Source organism: Blastocystis sp. subtype 4 (genome assembly GCF_000743755.1).
Source record: "Blastocystis sp. subtype 4 strain WR1 chromosome Unknown seqid_0103, whole genome shotgun sequence".
NCBI classification, from domain to species: Eukaryota; class Bigyra; order Opalinata; family Blastocystidae; genus Blastocystis; species Blastocystis sp. subtype 4.
The window spans coordinates 1-24,448 of NW_014569444.1; the positions used below are offsets into that span (position 1 = coordinate 1).

Here is a 24,448-nt window from a genome sequence, read left to right on the forward strand (position 1 = left end):
CGCTGAACAATCCTTACAATCACATTTGTGATAGAAATGAGGAGGTAACACCAGACCACCTGTAATCTCACGGAACTGACTACCCAGAATCGCACGACCAGCAGGCCATTCCTTTCCATTAGGATCCTTCCACACACTGCTATGATAGATGTTACATTGACGAGCAATGGCCTTTGCTGTCTCCATGTTGTCTCCTGTCACCATTCGCACAAAGATACCAGCCTTCTGACAGTCCAACACCGAATCAGGCACCTCAGGACGTACAGGATCCTGGCAACCCAACAATCCCACAAGAGTCAACTGACTCTCCACAGCAGGACAATCACCCACACCCTTCTGTTCCTCTGTTCGATAAGTCACCATCTCATCCCAGTCCCGAAATCACGATAAGCAAATGCCAACACACGAAGAGCCTGTCGAGCCATAGGATAGATACAATGCTCCACAATACGCTTACGTGAACCATTTCCAGAGAGATTTCCCTCAGAGTCTTCCTCAAAAGTACCAGTCAATTCCTTCTTACTACCATCGGGCAGAATCATGTCATCACACAAACGAATAACCATTTCAGGGGCTCCTTTCACATACAGACGATATTTGCCATTACTGAGACGCACCAAACATGAAGATCTCTTACGATTCGAGTGGAACGGGAATCGTTTGATAATACCAGTAGTATCACCTCCATTCACTTCAGGCATTTCTTCTCGAACTTTAGTATATTCGATGCCTATCAATCTACACCATCGTAGGAAGGCAATATCTAAAGCAGATCCAACACCTCGTTCCTTTCCATCTTTACCAATTGTTAAATAAGCCTCATTATTCAGAATTGCATTCTGTGTAAGAGGTTGGAGTAATGGTTCAGCGATATGACGACAGGAATCCAAAAATGCGTCCACTTCAGCTTGGTCACCTCGTTTCAACTCACTCAGTAATTTGGTCTGTTTCTCAGGATTATAAACCCATCCTTGAACCACAGTCATTTGATTCTGTGTGAGAGTTCCAGTCTTATCCGAACAAATGGTGTTTGCTCCTCCCATGGTCTCGTACCAAGTTGTTATCAGTCATCATTCGTTTCACAGAGTAAGCCAAAGCAATTGCAACGGCCAAAGGCAGACCCTCAGGAATAGCCAGTACAAGAATAGCAACACCAGTAGTGAAAGCATCCAACACTTCATTCCAATTCTCCTTTGCCCAGTAAGGATTACCAGCTTCATCTACAGTACCGTTTCCATTGAAAAAGTGATACAAATGAGTTCCGACAATGATTACCACTGTCACAATAGCCATGAAACCACCAACACCAGAAAGTTGTTTTGTGAGATGAGATAACTTGATCTGAAGAGGTGTGAACTCATGACCGCCTGATTCAATCATTGATCTCATATGACCAAATACAGAATTAGGTCCTACAGCTACGACAACCATCGTCAAAGATCCTTCGTGACATTCGGTTGAGGATACGATGAATGGGTTTTTGGCTCCCTTCTCAACCTGATCTGATTCACCTGTGAGTTTCGATTCATCCATTTTCACATTGTTACCAGAGAGATAATAACCATCAGCAGGAACTGTGTCTCCCGCTGTAACTTGAACGATATCTCCCACAACCAGATCATCCACAGGAATTTGGACTTGACGGGAATCACGAATCACGGTTATGTTTGATTTGTTGTTCTCAGCATTCAACGCTCGGAACTGTTTATCTTTCTGAAGATCATTAATGGCAGAAACATTCAGACAAACAAGGATGGTAACGATGATAGCAAAACCATCGAACCATCCTGTCTGTATACCATGTGTATATATACCCAAAATAATAGAGATGATAGAGGAAATGGTTAGCAGAATGATCGTGAGATCATGCATGCCAATCCAAATCAACTCCCAGTACGTTACACCCTTCACTGCCTCACGCTTGTTTGTACTGTAGCGTTCCAGACGTTGAGGGTCATTCACTTGCTCCGAAGTGAGTCCCTGATACATTACAGATCCGTATCACACTTACCTTTTGGGGGTCAGTACCCAGCGAAGTCATCAACTTGTCGATTCCACCAAAACGATCAATCGACTTGGCCCCATCGTTTTCAAACTGCCAGTCAAATAGACTATCCTTCTTTGATGCACTAGGGGCACTTAAGTCCTCAGCAGACCACGTAAAGACTTCTGCATTCTAAAAGTAACAAGAAGCCATAGAGCCCACGTCATGTTGCTTCTGTACAATGCTAATAGTTGTAAGTTCGACATTTTGTTCCTTCTTTTCCATAAATAAAAAATGAAGACTTTGAGAAGAGTGCCGTTCCGGGAGTTATGAATCTTCCACGAGCCAATCATTTTTGGACTTTGTGGCGTGCGTTTCATTTTGAGAATAGTTGAGGCCTAAGACCTTCATTCTTCTTCTTTTCGTATCACTTCAGGGGTGATTCGTATAAATGAGTTTGGGATTGGTAGAAATTTGATAAGACGATGGCTATTCCAGGTTCTCCTTTCCTGTACGTTTGCTAGGTCTGAGTGTCTTCGGATGGATTATTAAAGACCTCTATCATGAAAAGAAACAGGTTTCCAAATAATACTCATTGTCAATTCTTTTGTTCTTGCTCTTTTTCTTCGACAGAGACTGTGGAAGTCGTTTTCTCTTGAAGTGGAAGTATCATTGTCAAAAGGAGAATCCATAACTATTGTTAACTAGGTCCCGTAGAACCCACTCCATAAGATAATAGAAGTGCATAAAACAGAATATCCTTTATGGACAATGCTAAAGGCCTAAAGAAAGTCAGGATCTCTCCATTTGATTCACGAACAGATTGAGAGACAGTTGTAACATAATTCAGATACGAAATCCGGTACCCGAAATACACCATTGTTGCAATCACGAATCCCAGCCTCCAATAGGAATACTACTTTTTGATTCAATATGAAAAGTCTACGATACGTCGTGCTGATGGGTTCGTTGCGAGATTGCAAGCGAGGGGAAGGATGGAGAGAGGGATGAGAGGCAATCCAATTCCTGAAATGATAAGAGCTGCCTATTGTTGAACTTGTGGGTAGAATCATTACTGTTTCTACAACGGCAACAAGATGGAGATATTCTGGACGGTACAAATACCATTCCAAACGACTGTTTCGAACGCAGTTGTAATAATCCTCAATCCGATTCATTTCAATGACTTCTCATCTCGACGTCATTCTTTGACAAGACGAAGAAACTTATGGAAACGGATCGACTACCTGGTACCGAATATTTGTGTGTTTCTAGGAACAGAACAGTACATAGCATGTCCATGAACACCATTGACTCCAATTCGTTGTCCTATCGTTATCTCTTTCAATCCACTATCCAATCATCCGATCTACACGAAAAGTAATAAGAACCGTGGAAATGTTCATAAGTGTCTATCGACTAATCTCCTTGTATCTAAGTTCGTTCCCTCAGCGAATCTGTTTACTGTCTTCCAAAAAGTCATTCTGAGAAATAGATTGAAGTTTTTCCATGGTTTGGCTGAAATGAGAATCATGAGGTCTAGGATTTCATTAACAAGTTAATTCCACGAAAGAAGGAGATTGAATTCGAAATCACCGTGAAGAATGAAGATAATCACCAGAAGTACCGTTTAGAGCTCATGAGCAATGAAATCTTCTTTTTCCCTATTTTTGGAGTACTTCTATTTTATTGGAAGCAGTGATGCATAGGCAAAGGAAGATATTAAAGGATCTGTGAACATTCACGTTCCTGGCCGAAATCGCTTGGAACACACAGGTATTTCGATTCAGCTGATTGGTGTAGTTATCGACTTCTCGAATGGTGTAGTCACTCACGAATTTTTGCAGGAAGAGAGATCTCTTGAACCAGCTGGTGTAATTATGGGCAAGAAAGTACGAAAAATGGAAAGGAGTCATTGTTAGTCCTATAAATACTCGTTCAAGAAAGTGTCCAAAAAGTTCGAATCGTATTATGGTATGAACGTTCGTGTTCGTTACTGCCTTCGTGTGGTGGCCACAAGACCGTATCGTCCCAACCTAGTTGAAGAAAAGGAGATCTGGATTATTCGAAAGGAAAAAGAGCCCCAAAGTATGCATCCCATCCGAATGGAAGTGGGTGTTGAAGAGTGCCTACAGATTGAGTTCAAGTTCGATAAAGACACATACAATCTAAATGATATGATCACTGGTAACATACATTTCATTCTTGCTCGCATTCGTATCCTCCATATGGATATTGAACTCATTCGAAAAGAAATTGTTGGCAGCGGTGATCGTGAAGTCATTGAAAGTGAAGTTCTGACTAAGTTTGAAATTATGGACGGACTTCCTGTCAAGGATGAGGTGATTCCCGTGCGCATGTATTTGAAACCTTATGACTTGACTCCTTCATTCCGCAGTGTTGATCGATTGTTCTCTTTGAAGGTAGATTTTTTGGAGTGGTTGTGAGAAATAGTACTTTATCAATCTTGTGTTGGTAGATTCCGAAGAAAGACGTTTTTTTAAGCAGCAAGAGATCATCTTGTGGAGAGCTACTGAAGAATCGGAATAGTTTTTATTTGTTTGTTGTCCAGTTGAAGGACTTACGAACGAGATTGGAGATATGCGTTGTGAAAATACATCTTATTCAATCCTAGAAGGTGATTCCTCTCAGTCTTCTTCTCCAACACAGAATTCCACTTCCTGTATTTATTATTATTCAAACCAATTGATAGATCCTAGAAAACGAAGAGGAAGCTCGTTTGATTCTACAAGTTCTGAAAATGACATTTCGCTAGCTTATAAGGATCCGACAAATGACAAAGAAGATATTATTGCTGTTTTGAGAAAGCAACGTACTTCTTCTACGGTCCATGTAGCAACAGATGTGGATTCTGAGAATTGTAATTATCTCAATGATGTCGCCTGTATCATCCTGGTAGGTATTATTATGCTTCTTGTACTTTTGTTCACTTCGCATGGTTTACTTTTTTCTTTCACACCCTTCCTTTTCATGCAATCTCATTTCCTTTAACAAACAACACAACCACATTTACTGTTTCGTAGCCATAGCTTCCAACTCACGCAAACGTTTCTCTTCATTTGCATCCTAGCCATTACTTCCCTCATTCACTCCCACTTTCTTGAAGTACTCGTCGTCAAAGAAGCATAGACGCACATATCCATCTTCTCCTCCAGTAATGAAACTACCGTTCATCTCTCTCTTCTTGCCTACCTCTTTCCATCAGGACTAAACTGGACACTGTTCATAGTTCCGAATGAACCTTTCACTCGACCAATCTCCTCCTTCACTGCATAGTTGAAGAACAAAGATTCCATTTTCTGTGTACGAGTAGTCGTCACATCACGAGCTTCCACTCCTCCTACCACCACCATATGATCAAATATGGGGGATAGCGCAACACCATTCAAAGGACGATCCGTTTTATAACAAGCCAATTCTTCGTACGTCAGCATATCATAAATCTTTGCAGATGCATCTTTAGAAGAAGTAGCAAACATCGTTCGATCATAGGATGCAATCAACGATGTAATATCTCCTTCATGTGCTTCAATCGTTTTATTTAATTTGCCTGATTCAGCGTCTACAATCCGAATATGACCATCCGTACAACTAACGATAAGATCAACCTAGAGACATTACCCAAGAATAAGTGACTTGTTCAGAGGAGACCAAATGACAGAAACGATGTTCACGGAGAGTGGACAAACGTCTTTAATGACAATAAGAGGATCCTTTAAATTCTCCATACCCACAGACAGATCATATATAAACAGACAGCTCTAGTACTATTAACAGATAGAAGATCAACATACTCCATTTCGAGCAAAGGACATTGTGCCTAAGCAAAGGAACTTATCACCTTCACTCACAGCTACGGTACGGATGGGACTATCGAGAGAAATTGTTTTTATCACCTTTCCAGTGTTCACCTCCCAGATAATGCTCTTTGATTCCATAGATGCAGAAATGAGGTATTTTGTATCACCTAAACGATTACATACATGTTTGAATCAGTTCCTACTCGTTGTATCAAGCTGGAAAACAGCTCCATCATGACCGTGGAAAACACCAATTCGTTCACCCGTTGATGCTCTCCACATAGTTGGAGTTGAGTCCTTTGCAGCACTGAAGAAAACATCACCATCTGGGCTATACTTCAGATAGGTGATAGCTCTCTCATGTCCATGCATAAGAATGGGTCTCTACAAGTCATTCCAGTCCACCTCTTTAGTACCATCGTTGTATACTGGCTAGGACAAACAAGAATTGAGAGAATATGATTCCCGCGGTTCTTGAGTCAACCACCTTCGTTGCATCTTGGGATCCCTTCGATTGCATGATTGCGATAATACAGGAACCAATAAAGGAATGCTGTCACCTGTGACTACCACGGTCCTGTCATTTGTGGTTGTCATTGTAGGGATCCTCATTTCTGCTCATGTTCAGATTGTTACTTACATATCCTATCAGATTTCTTCGTATTATACTCGTAAGGGTCGAGGAAACCTCTTTGTGTTAATCAATGCGACCATCTCATTTGCTTTATGTTTTTCTATTCTAGCAGTCTATGTTAACGACATTTATGCGTAAGTACCAGGGTCCAGATTTTATTATTAGATTAGTCTACCAAGGGGATCATGGAATCATTCGTCATCTTATGTCCATTATGCTTGTAATTTATATTCTCCACACACTTTTGATTGTTCCTGCATTAGCTGTATCTGTTATTCTCTCCTGGTACTGTAGATTCTTCTTTACGATCGAAAAGGTGAATCCATTTTCCCAAGCGTATAAACATAATGATTTGAATGATCTATAGTTTAAAAACCGATACACTTTGTTCGTTGTGATTGCTGTGTTCCTCGTTACTTTATTTGTCATCAGTATCTTTGCAACTGTTTGAATTCAACGGTATTGATGATTCTAGAACCAATTCCATTCATCCATCGATCCTGTCTATCTACTTCTTTCTGAAAGTGAGGTTGCTGATTACGGATTTGTTCTCTATCTCCTCGGTAAGTCCTCTTGTTTCTATCAATTCCAGTATTCATCTTTATTATTGGAATTCCAACATTCCTCATGTACTTATCTATTGGAATGCTTTCAAATCCTCTCTCCATGCTTCTTTCACACAAGAATGCGAATGGTCCAGATTTGTTCAATACTGGCCCTATTGTTCAATATGTTGAAGTTGACTGTGTACAATGCGTGTAACTCGTAGAATGAGGACAAAGCATCCGATCCGGAGGATTACATCACATCTACCGAGTGGGCGTTTCACTGTCATAAACAATAATTAGGGGTATTTCTGGAGTCACACTCTCTTCGTTACAGAAATCCTTAGTGGTTGAAAAGACTCATGAGCAGACAATCGTGATAAAGAGTGAGTTTAGCAAGGGTTGGGTTACGAGAATGATTGAAGGACATCCTAAGATAAATATCCAATCATTTGGAGTACAAGAATCCTTCATTAGCATGACAGACAACAGGTGTGTTGATTATGGTATATTCGTGTTTTCTTTTGATTTGTTTGTTATCTGGCTTATATAGCCGGGTGAGAGATAGATTTCTCCATGATGAGTAGATTCGGTATGGAGAATGGAATTATGGGTTATTAGTATTGGATGAGACGCAAGCAGACACATTATTCGATAGAGTGATCCTTGTTACGAGATATTCATAGTAGGTCCTTTACTTGGCAGATGAATATCATTTGGACTATATTGTGTTTGTTGTGACTGGTATGAGAGTTGGTTTCATGAGACGTAGTTATCTTTCTCATGCTTGTGTTCATGGAAGGGCAAGTCTCAGCTGGAGTTCGTTTGTTCTTGGGTTCAATATCCTTGCTTTTACTATTCATTGAATCCTTCATCGAATCCTTCCTATCTTCGGTATCTTAATACTTCAGCTGTGACAATGCTGGAGTTCACATTCAACAATGCCACAGCTGTAATTCTGACACTCTCTGTTATATCAATCATGGCACCTCAATATACCATGTTCGGAACTCAGACCATTGGAAGTGATGGAACTGTTTGTACACTCAGAACTGCTGCTTTTCATCCAATTGAATGTGAACTGTCTTCTGTAGCAAGCTTTCTCGTTGCAGCAGAAGCACAATCAGTGGTGTTTGGATATGGTGAGATTATAGTGTGTGTTCTATTGATTCTTGTTGTGTTTGTTGTGGCTTTGTGGCCCTTTATTTCGTCCTACTGCATACAGATTCTGCCGTATGGAATATCGGAGTTCTTTGAAACGATGAATTGGACTCGGTTTGGATCCCAAAAGAAGGACGAAGGTGAAATTGTTGTAGGTGATTTGTTTTGATAGTTCTATGTTTGTTTGAATGGGTTGTGAGAGGCACTCATCGAACGAATTGCAACAGTAACAGAGACAACAACAAATCCTCTCTGTAACAATAATAGATCCCCTCATTCACTCCGAAACAAGAACTTTCTAGAAAATTTCTTGCTTTGATTGGATCGAGAACCGCGGTTCTTCGGTAGTATCAAAAGACTTACCCATTTATTCATGAGTTGTTCTGTGTGTTGTTCCGATATTACTGATTTCGCATTTGGACCTTGCAACCACAAGGACTTCTGCGCCAAGTGTATGCTTCACTGGGTCTTATTGTATAAAGAAACCAAATGTCCCAGTTTCAAAGTACACTATTTTTGGGCTTTGTAATAAAACAGGAAGAATTAACATCCCTTGTGATTACGACAAATCCAACAGCTACTTTCGAAGACACGGTGAATAACCCCCAAACTGTGTTTGACAACAAGTTGAATATATATTTCGAGTCACAAGAACTGGCAGACGTCTACCATGCTCGTTTGGGTTTACGTTGTCCAATTTGTTATCAGGAATATGCTTCCAAGAAGAAAACGTCGAATCCTCTGTTTAAGACCCAAAAGGAGTTGATAAAGCATGTTACATTGGAACATCAACTAACAATGTGCGATTTGTGTCTAGCAAATTTGAAAGTGTTTCCATATGAAATGTTATGTTTCACAAGAGAAGTACTGGCCTCAACTGTGAAGTCATTCATAGGAATATGTGAAGCATCTTCGACATGGAATCACCGATCCAAATCTGGATTACCGTGTCGATCCCCACACCGTAGATACAGTAAATGCAATTAACAAATAGTCATGTCGATTCTGCCATAAACGCTTCTTTGATGAGAAATCATTGATTGAACATTTAGAACATTCTCATCAGCACTGCATCTTCTGTCCGCCGGAAGCAAATGCTGTCATATTTATGGAATTGTATTTATTGTGTAGTATTTTAATAGTCCAAAGGCTCTTATCCATCATTACGAAACATGTCATTTTGTTTGTGATCATCCTTCCTGTGCTGGTCAGGCTTTCAGTGTATTTAACACTCGGTTAGAACTCATGGAGCATAAGATGCGGGCACATGGAGAACGTGAAACAGTAAATGTGATTTTATTGCAAATCCGTCATTCATAGTTAGCCGATCTCTTTGCATCTGATGCCAGCCAACAACCCAAAACAGAGGAAATCACAGAAAAACAAATTGAGAAGGCAAAAACGTATCTCGTTGAGGATCCTTCAGGATGGTCAGAAGAGGAGATTCGAAGACGGAATCAGAAATTAGTAGAAGAATTGAACGAAGTGTTTGGACATGATGAGGGAAAGTTGGAACGATACCAGAAGTTATGTGGCCAGTTTATTCGTGGTAAGGTTTCGTGTGCTGTGTTTCATGATTTGTCACTGAATGTACTTTTGTCATGAATGCATTCATCATAGTTGATTGGTCATACTCATATTACGGTCTTCTCTCATTTGATTAGTTTAGTATCAGATCCAGTGAAGCGACATGTTCTGGAGACACTTTTCCGAGAAGCCAAAGGAAGGAAGTCAACACAGTTATCACGGGAATTTCTTCAATCGATTGGAGCCAATACGTGTACTTCAACATCTGAATCCCCGCGGGATTCAGATGATTCTTCTGGGCTTCGGAAGGCTCAATCGGCAGGTGATTTGACGCAACTGAAGGAGAAATCCGAGCCAGCCAAACCAGAGACAGAACCATGGAAATCGATTCCTTATCCAAGTTCTCTTCCTATTGGTCGATCATTACAAAATCAGTGGAAAGAGTGGAAATGGGAATTAGATGTCGAATCTGAATTGGGATCCTTGTTAGTGGAAAAACGTAAAGTGGTTAGTTATGAGTTCTTGATAAACATGGCTGAGGCAATGATTGATATGGTTCGTGTGTTAGATGAAGTCCTATACAGTCGAGCCAAGCATGAATCTTGGCCAGGTGTGGAAGCAGAGAAACTGGAGAATATTGTGATGGTGATACATGAACAGACTGAACGTCAACTTCCCTCAGTTGACTGGTTGCCAATGTTTGGAATAAGTGAACGACATATTCAAGAATTCGAGCTGTTTTATGACGTGTTCAAAAACGGGTCTTCTTTTGTCATACCAAGTACATTGGCAGTGAATCGTGCCAAGAAGGATTTGGAAGATATTCCCGCGGGAGAATTGAATTTGATTCGAGTCACCTTAGCGGGTATTATTGATGAGTCTGTGAGAAGATTGAAGTAGGAATAGGAATGAAATGTGATTAGATAGAATTGTAACAAAGGATGCTGAAGAAGAAAAGAAAAAAAGAATGGCGCCTTTGGCAATTCCAGAAAAACCAGTGAAAGAGTATTCACTTCCTTTGAAACCGAAAAAGAAATCTGTTTGGGGAAAACCCTCGGAAACAGTTTCATTTCCCTCTTTGCCAACCAATCAAATCAACTCAATTTTCCCTCCACTTCCTGAGAAGAAGCCACAACTGTTGGCTGGCAAGCCTGTTGTGATCAAGAAGCGGAAACAGGGATCTTTGGAGCCTCTGAATTATGGAAGAATTATTGAATCTCCTCGAGAATCGAGATCTGAAGAGATTTCACCTAAGAGTGAAGCTCCTTTGTCATCTCGTTTTTACACACCTCCACTATCAACAGCACCTAAGTCAACTGTAGTTGAAGGTTGGGGTGTTCGAGATGATCCTGTGGAGAAGGCAATAGAGAAGGCATTGAAAGAGAGTGAAAAGAAGAAGAAAGGAAAAGGGAATCGAGGTGTTCGCATTGTATTTTAGTAAATATGTTTGAAAAAAACAAATGAAAGACGACGAAGTAGAGAAGATGGTGTGTAAATGGACTAGGAAGTGATACACAAGGATTATTCTTACAGGATAGTTCAATAGATCCTGAAGAGTATGATAAATCAACTCAGAATCAACATGATGATTCTGATTCTCAGATAGAAAATGAATGATCTCAGGATGCTGTTTGGTGAAATGAGAAGGAATACACTACTTATGAATCTCCTTTCATAATCTTACTAATACAAACACGGGATTCATACACTCCTTAGAAAGAGTCTAATCATGATTACTATTAGGACACATGTACTGGAGGAAAATCAATTGAATAACCGTTATTCCCCTTTACACCAACAAATCCTAGAATAGGAGAGAGTTGACCCTGCTGGAATTGTGAATGCATACTGTGAAGTCCCTTTGCGAGATCTTGATCTATCGGTTTCATTGGGAGATGAGTATGGAGATAGGCAACTGTTACGAAACCAGAGGCATTCATCTGATTCACTTCTTGAACCTCTTTTACATATTGTAGAGTCTCTTGTGTAAGTTCAGTTTCTTTGAGTTCACTATAACATAAAAAAAGAAGATAGTTTCAACTGATTGACTTGGCGAAGACAGAAATACAACTGACCATCATTCTCAACATTCACTTCGATTCCAGGTTGTTTTGAAATCAACCAATCATCACATGCATTACTGATAGCTGTTATAGATCGATAATCACCATAATGCTGATGAAGTGAGTTGAACAAATGGGAACGAGAGTCTGAAAGCAATGAAACAATGGTAGTTGTGGGTTGAGAATAGAATCTATGTCATATTGTAAAACCAAACCAACTCTGAAAACTCAAAGACCTCATAACCTTCTCTTTTCAATTGCTGAATGAATGAAACAGTTAATGGCATTCCATTTCTAATGGTTTAGTACAAATGGAAATGATAACAAGAACGAAGATCTTGACATTCTGTCAAAGACAAATAGTGATATTGATGGAAAAGTGGATTTGTGTGGATGGATAACAGGGGAATAAACAACTTGCTGACTTCCTTTACAATCGTAGATGTAAATATCAGCAACAAGAGACATATTCAAACTTAACTACAGATCGATGATTGCAATCACTTCATACTGGTTGATAACTCATCGTATTCATCACTCTTCGGCGTCGATAGCGTTGATAAACACGTTCTACTGTAGCTCGTTCTTCATCATTCAAGGACTGGAACCACTTGTGGATCTCACCTTCAGATTCCAATACCGATGTCAATTTCGCTTGCTTTAATGCATCTATAGTAAATTATCTTACCATTTCCCTACTTGGACACGAATACTCAATTAACTGATTTCCTCTAATCACGGCTGTATCTTGTAAACTATTGGATACACCATGAGAGGAAAACCAATTCCAGTTGGAAGGATACAGGAAGGATGGAAGTGAATCTGAGAGAATTGCAAATGTAGAATACTCAGAACAGGACTCCGAGTAATGTGTATGATTTATGAAGGATAACGAGGAGTTACAAGAGACCTAGGTAACAAGAAAGGAATAGCAGTACATATCCGTGTCTATTTGAGACAACAGTGAATATAATGGAGGAGAGAATGAGGATTGTAAGAGATATTAGTTTGACTAAAATACCCATTTTGGAAAGCATACCAAAGACCCAATATGTAACCAATTCGAATAGAAAAGAGGCACATAATGCGACAAAAACGACATAGAGACTTCCTCGGAACACTACGAAGAGAATGATTGTTAGAAACAATGATAGGAATGTAATAAACACAAAAATCTGTTTCCTTTTTGATTTAAGATAGGATGCTCCAACTCTAAATAATAATGAATGTTCAGAATGGGAACGATTGAATAATGCCTAGAAAGAAGATTGTTCCATTGATTGCATAATATGACTGTGCACCTAAATTCGAATGATTGGTCCATAACAGGTAAAGCAGGTTCTGAATCAATATTCGTAAAGAACTCTCCTACTGTATAGTGATATATCATACATTCAAAAAGAAGACACATAATCAGAGTTCCATTTCTCTGAGACAAGATCGTTCGCAAGAAATCCTTTTCTCCCTTCGACCAACTTCCTGAGGAGAATATCTTCATCACTTCCTCCTCATCGTGTCCCAGATCTGATCCCATTTCTTGTTCGATCTTTCTGTCAACAAACAACCTAATACATTCCCCAAGGGGCAAAAGTAACCACTTCTTCTGCAGCTGTAGGATGAATAGCAACAGTGCTATCTAGATCCTTTTTGGTAGCTCCCATCTTAATGGCTACAGCAAATCCTTGCAGCATTTCATCCACATTGTCACCAATCATATGTACACCCAGAACCTTCTGAGTTGATTTCTGGCAGACCAACTTCATACCTGTTTTTCTCTTCTCTTCATCCTTCGCAAGTGCATAGAAAGAATTTGCAAAGGTCGTCTTGTACACTTGCACATCATCACCAAAACGCTCATGTGCTTGAGGTTCAGTCAAACCACATGTAGCAATTGGTGGATGCGAAAATACTACCGAAGGTACATTGGAATAATCCATCACCGAGTCAGGTTGATTCCCGAACAGACGATCAGCCAATCTTCGACCCGCCTGGATGGCTACAGGTGTCAAATCCACCTTGCCAATATCATCTCCCAGACAATACACTCCTGGAGCAGAGGTCTCCTCTTTCTCATTCACTACCACTATACCACGCTCCACAGACACTCCAGGGATTTCAAGACCTAGTCCATCGATCAAAGGAACACGTCCAGCAGCCATCAGCACAAAATCAACATCATCTACAATGCTTCCATTCTGGAACTGACAAGTGAATTTACCATCCTCTCGCTTCGTGATTCGTTCAATTGTACTATTTGGCATTACATTCACTCCACTGTGAGGTAACTCCTTCATCAACAATTCCAGTACAAATGGATCATATGTACGAAGAGGAGTGTCTCTACGACATGCCAGAGTTGTCGTCGAACCCAAAGCATTCAGAATTCCCGCCATCTCCACAGCGATGTAACCTCCTCCTAGAACCAGAGAGCGCGAAGGAGCCTGCTCCAACTCCCAGAAGGAGTCACTCGTTCCACAATACTCACTTCCAGGGAAGGAAGGAACCAAGGGTTTGCCTCCTGTGGCAATCAGAATATGATCAGCTTCCAGAACCTCTCCATCACCCACCTGAACTTGATGAGGAGCCACAAAGTGTCCAAAGCCTTCAAAATAGACAGCACCCGAATTGGCAAGAGTGCGAGAGTGATTGGCATTCAGTCGCTTTACGAATCTATTCCATTATATCGAAAGGCCACTTCCAACGCATCTCTTCGCTGCTTGAGAATACTCCAATCAAAAGACTCTGTAGTCTCAAATCCATAGCTTGGAGCAATTTTCATGAGTTCTCGGAGGTTTGCTGCATTGTACATAACCTTCTTGGGCATACAACCCACATTGACGCAGGTTCCTCCAATACGATTCTTTTCAATTACTGCAACCTTCTTTCCATAACCGGCAGCTCGTTTTGCGCAAGCAAGACCTCCTTTTAGTTACATCTTTCTAGATACATGCTACCTGATCCTGCACCGATGACAATCAAATCGAACTTTTGCATAGTAAAAAAACACTGAGAATCCTTTATGCAGATGAGAACAACTGCTTGCAGGTGGCCCCAATAATTAAATGGACCTCTATTCCTTTGTCTCATTTGGTAGCAATTAGGTCTATTCGTTTGCTATTCTTTAGTTACCAGATACTGTTGAAATAACAAACAAGTGAAAATGAAGAGAAGAGAAAGAGAAGAGGAAGTCAGCAGGGATTAAATCTTCAGAGCGAAGATGGTCAACAGGACATAGATATCCCCATTTTCCCATCGTACAACAATCTGACCTAGAGGTTATTCTATTACTACATTAGTACCATCTTTCTTAGGATCCCAGAAGGTGACTGCTTGTGAAAAAAATTCACCTCCCGTCTTCTCTATAATCTCACAATTCACTATATTCAAGAAAGAGACATATTCCTTACCGATCAATTTGTAACCTGAGAGTTTCTGGATAATCGTTTCCAGGGTGTTAGTGGCAATATCTCCTGACCATCGGTGATAAGCCTTCTCCTCAAATTCGACCGACTCTAAAACAGAGACAATAATCTAATTGTTTCACTTCCATAATGTTGCATACACTGTGACAATCCATTTGGATTTCGGGAGTTAGTTCTGCAAGACTCATGATAGAAATGAATGAAGATTACCAGATACTAATGACATTTACCACACTATAGGTAGGGTAACACTGTGGTGTGGAAAGGAACGAAAAAGCGGAAGTGAGGGATCGAAACAAACACAAGATTTTTCTCTCCACAAATCAATTTGAGTTCCAAAGATCATTCTATAGTATTTTCGAGCCTCTCCACTTGATCGACGGGGATGAATAGCGAGATACTGTCGACACTTATCTTTCGAGTTGCAACCATTTCTAGCAATCCAGTGCTCCTCTCCTAGCGAGTGACACTGAAAACCCATTGCATTCAGAGCTTTTCCTGTATTCCCATCTTCATGATGTGTGAGGAACGTGAAATGCCGAGTTGAAATTAGCAAGGGCTTCACGAGATTGTAAGTTAATACATACAATCCTCCTCTAGCATAGGAGGCAATGTAGTTATCATCTGCAACAATACAAAAAGGGACATAGTTCTTCTTGGTAGGATCATAGGTATTATAGCGGGATTCTAAACAATCTCCTGCATACAGATACTTTCGCTGAAAAACGGATGGAGAATATAAAATGGACATTAGAGAAGGGAGATTAAGAGCACAATCCGAATCCATCTTCACGATATACTTTAGAGGAAGTTCGAGAGCTTGGAGATAATGGTATGTGAGAAGAACGGAAAGAGCTAGATTGTGATAGGAGTTTGTGTGATTGAAAAGGAGAATGTCACCAAAGTGTTCCGATTCAGAATAAACTTGTTGCATCATACTTGGATTATCGGATTCCATAGCCATTACAAAGAAATAGGTCACATTGTTAGCTTCTCGGTAAGGACGCGTTAGTTTTCGGAAAGTGGTTCGCAGATTGACCAAGTGAGGCTGATCAAAGACAATCATAAGAGTACCATCATTGACTATCGATTGGAGATTGGGTCGTAGTAAGATTTCATAGGGTTTTCCATATGGAATAGTTTTATAGTTGGTCTCTGGACATGACCGAAATTGAAATGCACTTTTGTAGTACAAGAACCACTTATTCTGGATATCTTCCATTCCATGGATTTCATATCCTTGAGGAATCCAATTTTCCAGTCCAGGGTCGAGTTCTAGAGCACCTACAGTTAATGCCGCAATTGGTTAGAATACTGCTAAGAAACAGTACAATCACAAGAATCACAACCATCTAAGGTCAAATCATGATGGTATAGCGAAAAGGGATACGGATTCGCGAAGCAACTCGGACTGATAGGTAGTATCGAATCACTGAGGGACGATCCATAGGATATCAATAGGAAAACAAATCTTGGAAGCGAATTTAGAGCAATTCGTGAACCTTAGTATATAAAGAATGACTGAACAGTTTTTACACAAATCATAGAAATGGACTTAAACCGAAAGGAAACTCAGCAGGTTGATCTCAGTGGTCCATTGATCAAGTATGCCAAGTCAATCCTGACAGGGGTAGTGATTTACAGTCAGGATAAGTGGATAGGATGAATTGACTAATATAATCTCCATCATTCAAACGATCAACCAACTACGAAGTAGAGTTGTTCGATTATCTGTTGGAACTGATGAGAACCTGAATTTGTACACAGAGTATTATGAATACGTTGAACAGTTGTGCTATGCATTTCCTATTGATAGAGGCCTCGTATTCCTCTGTTGTTCTTGTAATTGTATAGGATGGTTTAAAGATTACTTGGACTGATGTGTTTCATTTTCGCAAATCAGAAACATCCAGTTTAAATGTGGAAAGAGCTTCGATTCTTATGAATTTGGCTGTCTTGTACTATCGGAGAGCAGAGGAGTTATTACGAGTAGCTTTATCATGTTTCTTTGATCTATTAGGAAGTTAATTCTGCAGAGTCTGTAAAACAGATGTGTGCCTTTGGTCAGAAGAGTCTCTCTGCGATTATATTCATTCGAACAAATATTGTACCATATATAGAAAATTGTGGAGTGGGTTGGGATCTGACATCAAACGGTATTGAAGTTGTAAGAATTCATAGTGGATGTTACCTAGATTGAACTGTTTGTTCGGGCACGTTGCCATAAGTATGCCTCCAGTAAAGCCAAGATTGTTGATGCATCACCAATCACTTCCATTCAGTTTACACGCAAAGAATGTGAATTATATCAATCTATTGCTCCTAAATTACGCATTCTTCCTTGGAATACGCAATCGTTACAGGATCATTTTTTGGTACTATTTTTGTATTCCTATTATATTTAGTTTTTGAGTTTATTCTATCTTCAGTCTGGATATTGTCATTTGGCTCAAGATTTGCTTCAAAGAGAGAGTCTTTCAGAGAGTGATTGTGATTTGTTGATCGCGCTTCTGACCATTCTCCAAGTGGGTGTATCTTCCTTCTCTTATTGTATAGAACTCTCTTCCTCAGCTTCAATCAGTAAATTCTCCTTCTCCGAATGCATTTCCGATTCAATCACTAATTGCTGATATTCGAGAGGTTTGTTCTATTGGAGCAATGCTACGAATGCAAGTAATGGCTAGGATGTGTTTATGAGACATAAGAGGAAGATTGATCTCAATGCTGTATTGACTCGAATAGCATCCAGTACATTACCAGATCCTATTCCATTTCGTTATTCTCATCAACATGACGTGTTATTTGATAGTTTACTGAGTGATTCTGTACATCCTTCTCATTCTTTTCATCATTCAGAAACGTAATCAAATTCGTTCACTTCAATCTGTTCTTGCTTCTCTCTGTCATTCTTCAAATATTCAGCTTTCAGCTCGTCTTCAGACAATCGACAATCAATTGGCCGGTTTATCGTTAACAGATTCTCGTGTCTTCTATTCACCGACTCTCACTCAATCCTTTGATCATATTGAAGAACTCACCTCAAGTGGTCAATTGCAATCATTGCATCAATCGTTCACCAACTTACAGACACTGGTCGCTACTTCTCAGAAGCTCATTCAACAGCTTCAAACTCAACTGACTATCCGAAGTGAGTCTGATCCTGTATCTCCTTATCCCCAACAAATGTTGCAATGGCTAAAAAACCTCCATTATTCGTTATCCCAAAAAAATGAGAGTATTCAAATGATTGAGAAACAGCTTGACTTCTTACAGCAACAATGCCAAAATGTGGCATTCCAAAGGAAACAGCTTGAACTCCTTTCTGCGAATTTTCATCCTTCATCCAAAACCACTCTCCTTCTTGAGCAGGCTTCGGAGCTACAAGATCAAATTCATAACCAGAGGTCATTAGTCTTGAGAATGATCAGTGATGTTGACTCTATTGGAAATGATGGGATTCTTGTGCGTTTAGCTGTTCATCAAAATGCATCTGAGAATCCCCGTGGAACTGTGTTGAAAAGTGTTAATAGCGTAATTCGGTCTGCAACAGACGCAATGACGGAACTAACATTGCTATGCACAAATCTTGATCACATTAACAATGAATTGGAAACGGAACAACAGGACAGTGAACACTTTGCTGAGCAAAAACGATTGATTGATAATGTGAAAATGGTTGACAGGACATATTCATCTGTGAGCAAAACTATCATATCTTCCTTGAATGATTGTCAAACATTGCTCAATGCACTACAAAAAGCTATGGTTGATGTTCAGCAGTATGTTTCTAATGTGGCTTCGACGCGACCTAATTCTGCGGAGGAACAGACGCAACGACATATAGATGGATGGGAGTGTAATACATGCGGGATAGTGAATGATAATAGTAAAATGGTATGTGAAGCTTGCTTTCAACGTCGTATTTGTTATGTTTCTTAACAAACACATTAATTCTCTGCCTTCTCACCATCCACAGAAACATCTGCATCATTATTTTTGCATACTACTTCTACCACCATTCAGAGTGTCACGATCAGGACTACGACCTAAATCCTCCCGATTTCTAGCTTTCTCTTGTTCAGCCTTTCTTGATGCCAAATACTCCTTTCCCTTCGAGGCCAGATTCACTAGCACATTTCGATTCTATCCTTCACATTCGCTTACTATTCCTCACTTCCATTGGAATCGATTTCGTTCTCAAACACTCCTCTGCACCTCGAACCGAGTGGAACACAATAAATCCATATCCTTTCGACCTTTTCGTGACACGATCATAACAAAGATTAAATTCATCAATCTCTCCCTTCAACTAATGGAATTCTAAAAATACTTACGAATCTGCGGAATTCACGTTCGATGTCATGCTCATGAATATGATAAGGAACACCACGGAAGAACAATCTACGTTGATCCAGGGTATCACGACTACTCCGTTCATCACGCGAATCATGGGATTCATGACGACTATGAGAGTCACGATGACTACGAGAATGAGAGTCATGACGACTGCGAGAGCGGGAGATATGACGAGAGCGAGAATCATGACGACTATGTGAACGTTCTGGTTCACGAATTTCCCTTACAGGATGTGGATCTGAACATTATCCTTACCTAGTTCCCAAACCTCGGGTACTATCAGCAATTGCAACAGAGATGTCTCTACCAGAGATTGTGATATTTGCATCGAGAGCAAGGGCTGCAGATTCGGCATCTTCAAATACGACAAAACCATAACACTTGGATTCTCTCTTTTCACGATCCATGACCACGTTGCAATCCTTTACATAGCCAAAATCGTTCATAATATCATGCAAATCGTCGGTGGTAATGTACGAAGGCAACTGAGACACAAACAATCTTTTCAAAGATTGGATCCTGCTGGCTTCATGGAACACATCATGATAAATCGAATTGTGGTCAACAGAACTGAAACAGTCAAAATACAACATAACAAGAATACTAGTCACACAACATGTCCACTAGGACTTCACGAGGGAACTGGAACAGAAAGTCTCGCATAATGCGTGGAGAGACATGTCTCTTTTCACTGACTGTTAAGATCCACATGATCACCCTACTTATCCTCAGTACGACTTCTCTTGGATTCCGACATGGTATTCAGCTATACTTTGAGGTATGGATTGAATTTTGCATATGCCTAAAATAGTTCACTTTTCGAACAAACATAAGAATGTAACAATCCTCCTTTTCGAGGAGGAAATGTGGGCATAAGTCTACAATCTTGTGGAATTGGAGTTTCACTAAACCAAGGGTGCTGAAGGGCTTCTTCTGCCTACGAATAAATATTTACTTCAATGTATACAGAGATTCGTTTCTCTGGATTATACTCGAGTAGTCTTCGCATGAAATCAATTCCCTATGATGACAGTCTTTTTATTTCAGTACATTGTTTGAAAGGGAAGGAAATCGTTCCTTTAGCTTGCAGCGATAAAACATACCTTCATACTTTTCAATCACAGGATAATTTGGAAGTGATTTTAATTCTGGCCAATCTTGTACATCAGGACAACCCAAAAGATCGAAGATTTTGATTAGTTGGTCATTTTCGTTTGTTCCACATAGAATCGGCTTTCTTGCTATCAATTCTCCCATAATGCAACCAATGGACCTTGCTTTCATTTTCTCTCCATTTCCTTACCAAATATCTAATGCAAAGGAATACAGCTCTGAGCCCAGAAGGAGTTCAGGAGGTCTATACCACAGTGTGACCACATTCGTAGTAACATGACGTAAGGGATAACCCATCAACCGAACTAATCCGAAATCGGCTAGCTTTAACTGGCCTCGATTGGTATATCTAGTTGAGATCCACAAAATAGGAATACAGAAGATTGGATGTCTTTAAATCACGGTGAATGATCCAATGATCGTGAAGATAGGCAACAGCCATGAGTAATTGACGAATAAGACACTTCACCTCGGATAATGTCCACGGCCGATTCTGATTCTTCAGTAGATAGTCGATATCTTGCTCACAGAACTCCATCACCATGTATACACTATCTCGATCTTTCCCTACAACGATATCTTCCAATCGAACAATATTTTCATGCTCAATTTCCATCAGCATTTGGATTTCTCGAATGGAGGTGATAGGAAAGCCAGTCTATATATCAATCCATTCTGTGGATTAAACTCCTACCTGGCCTTCATTATACAGTTTGATTTTCTTTAGTGCAACGATTTCACCCGTTTTGCGATTTCTCCCCTTATATACTGCACCATAAGTTCCCTTTCCGATTTCAGTCAATAGTTGGTACTCATCAATACTCTTGCACAATCCATAGACTAAGGGTTATCTGGTCCTTTTTCCCATTCCACTACTTCGTTTACTATGTGCAGTTGACATGACGATCCAATTTGTGTTTAACCAAACAACCCAAACTACTCAATTCCATTTGGAACAATAATTCTCAATTCCTTTACAAACATCTATAGATCAAAGACCACTTTTCACCTTCCTACACCTATTAATCGTCTCACCTTCTCGTTATCTCGAACATGCCAAGGACACCATATCCGATGTTCATCAGATAGATTGAACAGCTAGTGATGAAATTCATTTCTATCTCTTACTTTCGCTTCAGACCCTTTCGAGTCACGAGAAACTCGTTTTGATAATGGAGACAAAAAAGTGGAATTGCGTTTATTGGAAGGAATTTCGTCAAATTGTCCATCTCCCTGAGGGATTCCTTCTTGTTGTGGTGCTAACTTACCTGAACTTACCTGTGTATTCTCTTCCATATCTGTAGCAGGAGTTTTATTGGCGGGAGTTTCATTTGAGAGAGGGTCTGAAGCGAATCCTTCATTCATATTGATGGGAGTTTCGTCTTTAGAAATTTCCTCATAATCGATTTGAAGTGAATCACTGAGAAACGAAGAGGATAGATCAATATCACTCATGGACAACTCTCCTAATGAATCCAGTTCTGATTCTGATTGTACTCTTTCCATTTCAGTCATATTATCTTCCTCATCAGATTCAGATTGAATCTTTGCTACTGTATCTATTTCTCTTTGTGATTCCACTTCTATCTTGATAGGATCCTCTGGCATAGCTGGTTGCATAGTCTCTGGAGGAGTGTTCTCCTGATTGTTAACCACTAGAAGTTCTGGTTCTGTTTCTTCCTTCTCTTCTGGGTCTGTATCTGTGTCACCTTCTGTCTGAACAGCAGAAGACTTCATGGGTTCTGTTTCCACTGGTTCTGCTTCCATAGGTTCAGGCACCATCAGTTCTTCTGGTTCTGCCTCCTTGGACTCAATTTCTACCAATTCTGGCTCCACATCACCCACCTCAACTGGCTCTGACTCATGTTCACTCTGTTCAGCTTCCACAGGTTCTGACTCCAGTTGGTCAATTTCCATTTCTTCTTCCATTGGTTCTGCTTCTACTGGCTCAGTCTCTCCATGTTCCATCTCCATTTGCTCAGCTTCCATTGGTGTAGCTTCCACAGGCTCAGCTTCCATTGGTGTTGCTTCCATTGTCTCAGCTTCTACTGGTGTTGTCTCTATTGGTGTAGCTTCCACTGCCTCATTCTCCATATGGTCCGTCTCCACAGTCTCAGTTTCCACCACTTCAGCTTCTACTGGTTCAACCTCTCCTGGAGTAGCTTCCACTGGCTCAGTCTCTTCTACCTCAGCCACTATTGCTTCAGCTTCTACGGGTTCAGCCTCTGTGAACTCAGGAGGAGCATGCGAAGATGCTTCCACTGGCTTAACGTCTTCAGATCCAGCTTCAATCGTTTCAGCCTCTACTGGCTTCTCTTCAGGCTCTAGATTCGATTCCAGTTCAGCTTCTATTGACATCTCTTCCACTGGTTTTGTTTTCATCCTGTCAGATTCATCCTGCTCTATCTCCATTGGCTCAGATCCAACCAACTCAGCAGATTCACTCTCCTCCTGTTTGGATTTGGTTTGTTTTGTTGCTTCAGGCTCAGTTGGTTCTGCTGGTTCAGTCTCTGTTGGCTCACCTTCCTCAGCCGTCACTGATTCGGACCCTGCTAGCTCTGTCTTTATTGCCTCAGTTCCCTCAGATATCATTGCCTCAGTTCCCTCAGGCATTACCAACTCAGCCTCCACAGGCTCAGCTTCCTCAGGTAGCACTGGCCTAGTCTCCTCAGCGATCACTGATTCAGACATTGCTGGGTCTGTCTTTACTGCCTCAGTTCCCTCAGGCATTACCAACTCAGTCTCCACAGGCTCAGCTTCCTCAGGTAGCACTGGGTCAGACTCTACCTTCACAGATTCAGCTTTAACCTGTTCTATTGGCTCAATCTCCACAGGATGAATCTCTGCTGGCTGTATCTCTACAGGTCCTTCATTCACCTGCTGTGTTTCCACCTCCTCCTCCTCCATTCCCTCACTCTCTGGAAGAACCTCCATCACCTTCCTTACTGGTTCTGCAATCATGTAATTATCTGCTCGAATCTCACTAATAACCTTCTCAACTGTCTCATCATCCACATAGCAAACGTCACACACACCACACTCCTAATCATCAATCCAGCACCAATCCACTTACATCACAAACCTCACTCAACTGATTTGAATAATTCCACAATCCCACTCGTCGACCACATTCCGTACAGATTAACTCATCTCATCATCACTCATGTTTCTCACCACATACCTGGACAATCACTCACAGCCCATCCAAATAATGCAAGTAAAATTGTTGTAACGTTCTTTCGACGCACTTCCACTGGATCCTCATCTGATGCTCCCATCTCCTGCAAATATGCTTCTACAAATGTAGACAAAACGTTATTATTGTTAAGTAATTCTAAATTGGCCGTGACTCCCAAATCCTATACCGTCAACTCTTTTTCCATTTCCTACATGCAGTTTCAATAATTCTTGCAATCTGGACTCAAAATCCTTTAACAATTCTGTACGTGGAATATTGAGCGGATCGGTCAGACTTTCGCAACTATGAAGACCAAACCAGGGACAACTGTCTGAATGACGTTGACTTAATTCAGAATGATAAGTAGCGACACAACCAGAAAATGCATCTGCAGACATCGTCGTATCTAGCTTCACCACTATTTTATTTCGACAGCTACTCATTAATTATATAAAATAAAATTACATTGGGCACTCAAGAGTATTCCGTGAGACATTTTCCCAACCATGCGATGCACAAACAACAGGACTCAATTCTTCGGGCATTGCAAACCATTTGAACACGGTGAAGGTATCTATAATCACAAAGAAGGTAAGAATGCCATACGCAAACGATTCTTGTATTGGGCTCGATCTAACGGATTG

General features: G+C 40.4%; 12 protein-coding genes across 12 annotated transcripts; 4 read left to right on the plus strand and 8 right to left on the minus strand.

The window, feature by feature from the left end:
• JH06_1969 (P-type ATPase) lies at positions 1-2,269 on the minus strand (the record flags this gene model as incomplete). The annotated part of the gene is made up of 5 exons (XM_014672271.1): positions 1-344; positions 386-1,010; positions 1,054-1,980; positions 2,012-2,176; positions 2,207-2,269. Coding segments are annotated over 5 exons (2,124 nt in total), but the record flags the coding sequence as incomplete, so codon positions are not given.
• Positions 2,270-3,623: 1,354 nt separating this feature from the next.
• On the plus strand, positions 3,624-4,534 carry JH06_1970 (vacuolar protein sorting-associated protein 26A-like protein; the record flags this gene model as incomplete). Its single annotated transcript, XM_014672272.1, has 5 exons — positions 3,624-3,659; positions 3,694-3,760; positions 3,788-3,876; positions 3,907-4,407; positions 4,439-4,534. 5 exons carry the CDS (start codon positions 3,624-3,626, stop codon positions 4,532-4,534), a joined length of 789 nt encoding a protein of 262 aa, XP_014527758.1.
• A 480-nt stretch (positions 4,535-5,014) lies between these two features.
• Positions 5,015-6,177, minus strand: JH06_1971 (eukaryotic translation initiation factor 3 subunit I-like protein; the record flags this gene model as incomplete). The annotated part of the gene is made up of 6 exons (XM_014672273.1): positions 5,015-5,071; positions 5,102-5,168; positions 5,198-5,596; positions 5,627-5,766; positions 5,800-5,972; positions 6,009-6,177. The coding sequence occupies 6 exons, from the start codon at positions 6,175-6,177 to the stop codon at positions 5,015-5,017; spliced, it is 1,005 nt and encodes a 334-aa protein (XP_014527759.1).
• Positions 6,178-6,554: 377 nt separating this feature from the next.
• On the plus strand, positions 6,555-8,314 carry JH06_1972 (hypothetical protein; the record flags this gene model as incomplete). Its single annotated transcript, XM_014672274.1, has 12 exons — positions 6,555-6,577; positions 6,605-6,704; positions 6,734-6,775; positions 6,807-6,884; positions 6,915-7,002; positions 7,032-7,177; positions 7,209-7,261; positions 7,288-7,441; positions 7,470-7,541; positions 7,572-7,643; positions 7,674-7,721; positions 7,757-8,314. 12 exons carry the CDS (start codon positions 6,555-6,557, stop codon positions 8,312-8,314), a joined length of 1,434 nt encoding a protein of 477 aa, XP_014527760.1.
• A 674-nt stretch (positions 8,315-8,988) lies between these two features.
• Positions 8,989-11,110, plus strand: JH06_1973 (zinc C2H2 type family protein; the record flags this gene model as incomplete). The annotated part of the gene is given in 7 exon segments (XM_014672275.1): positions 8,989-9,024; positions 9,041-9,109; positions 9,140-9,244; positions 9,277-9,429; positions 9,466-9,735; positions 9,766-10,568; positions 10,600-11,110. 7 exon segments carry the CDS (start codon positions 8,989-8,991, stop codon positions 11,108-11,110), a joined length of 1,947 nt encoding a protein of 648 aa, XP_014527761.1.
• Positions 11,111-13,300: 2,190 nt separating this feature from the next.
• JH06_1974 (glutathione reductase) lies at positions 13,301-14,729 on the minus strand (the record flags this gene model as incomplete). The annotated part of the gene is made up of 3 exons (XM_014672276.1): positions 13,301-14,405; positions 14,438-14,657; positions 14,690-14,729. 3 exons carry the CDS (start codon positions 14,727-14,729, stop codon positions 13,301-13,303), a joined length of 1,365 nt encoding a protein of 454 aa, XP_014527762.1.
• A 204-nt stretch (positions 14,730-14,933) lies between these two features.
• JH06_1975 (beta-1,3-galactosyltransferase like) lies at positions 14,934-16,509 on the minus strand (the record flags this gene model as incomplete). The annotated part of the gene is made up of 7 exons (XM_014672277.1): positions 14,934-15,004; positions 15,035-15,112; positions 15,143-15,266; positions 15,298-15,340; positions 15,388-16,312; positions 16,340-16,441; positions 16,473-16,509. 7 exons carry the CDS (start codon positions 16,507-16,509, stop codon positions 14,934-14,936), a joined length of 1,380 nt encoding a protein of 459 aa, XP_014527763.1.
• Positions 16,510-16,706: 197 nt separating this feature from the next.
• On the plus strand, positions 16,707-19,096 carry JH06_1976 (hypothetical protein; the record flags this gene model as incomplete). The annotated part of the gene is made up of 9 exons (XM_014672278.1): positions 16,707-16,787; positions 16,819-16,980; positions 17,012-17,146; positions 17,178-17,324; positions 17,353-17,532; positions 17,563-17,688; positions 17,714-17,830; positions 17,863-17,982; positions 18,014-19,096. The coding sequence occupies 9 exons, from the start codon at positions 16,707-16,709 to the stop codon at positions 19,094-19,096; spliced, it is 2,151 nt and encodes a 716-aa protein (XP_014527764.1).
• Positions 19,097-19,104: 8 nt separating this feature from the next.
• JH06_1977 (UBP1-associated proteins like) lies at positions 19,105-19,959 on the minus strand (the record flags this gene model as incomplete). The annotated part of the gene is given in 5 exon segments (XM_014672279.1): positions 19,105-19,160; positions 19,174-19,300; positions 19,332-19,460; positions 19,492-19,751; positions 19,782-19,959. The coding sequence occupies 5 exon segments, from the start codon at positions 19,957-19,959 to the stop codon at positions 19,105-19,107; spliced, it is 750 nt and encodes a 249-aa protein (XP_014527765.1).
• A 316-nt stretch (positions 19,960-20,275) lies between these two features.
• Positions 20,276-20,522, minus strand: JH06_1978 (hypothetical protein; the record flags this gene model as incomplete). Its single annotated transcript, XM_014672280.1, has 2 exons — positions 20,276-20,432; positions 20,455-20,522. 2 exons carry the CDS (start codon positions 20,520-20,522, stop codon positions 20,276-20,278), a joined length of 225 nt encoding a protein of 74 aa, XP_014527766.1.
• Positions 20,523-20,551: 29 nt separating this feature from the next.
• JH06_1979 (cyclin-dependent kinase) lies at positions 20,552-21,463 on the minus strand (the record flags this gene model as incomplete). Its single annotated transcript, XM_014672281.1, is given in 5 exon segments — positions 20,552-20,786; positions 20,841-20,975; positions 21,004-21,284; positions 21,321-21,437; positions 21,449-21,463. 5 exon segments carry the CDS (start codon positions 21,461-21,463, stop codon positions 20,552-20,554), a joined length of 783 nt encoding a protein of 260 aa, XP_014527767.1.
• Positions 21,464-21,562: 99 nt separating this feature from the next.
• Positions 21,563-24,349, minus strand: JH06_1980 (nuclear-interacting partner of ALK; the record flags this gene model as incomplete). The annotated part of the gene is made up of 8 exons (XM_014672282.1): positions 21,563-21,610; positions 21,662-21,724; positions 21,755-21,904; positions 22,124-23,668; positions 23,709-23,776; positions 23,808-23,985; positions 24,017-24,239; positions 24,270-24,349. 8 exons carry the CDS (start codon positions 24,347-24,349, stop codon positions 21,563-21,565), a joined length of 2,355 nt encoding a protein of 784 aa, XP_014527768.1.
• Positions 24,350-24,448: the final 99 nt, after the last annotated feature.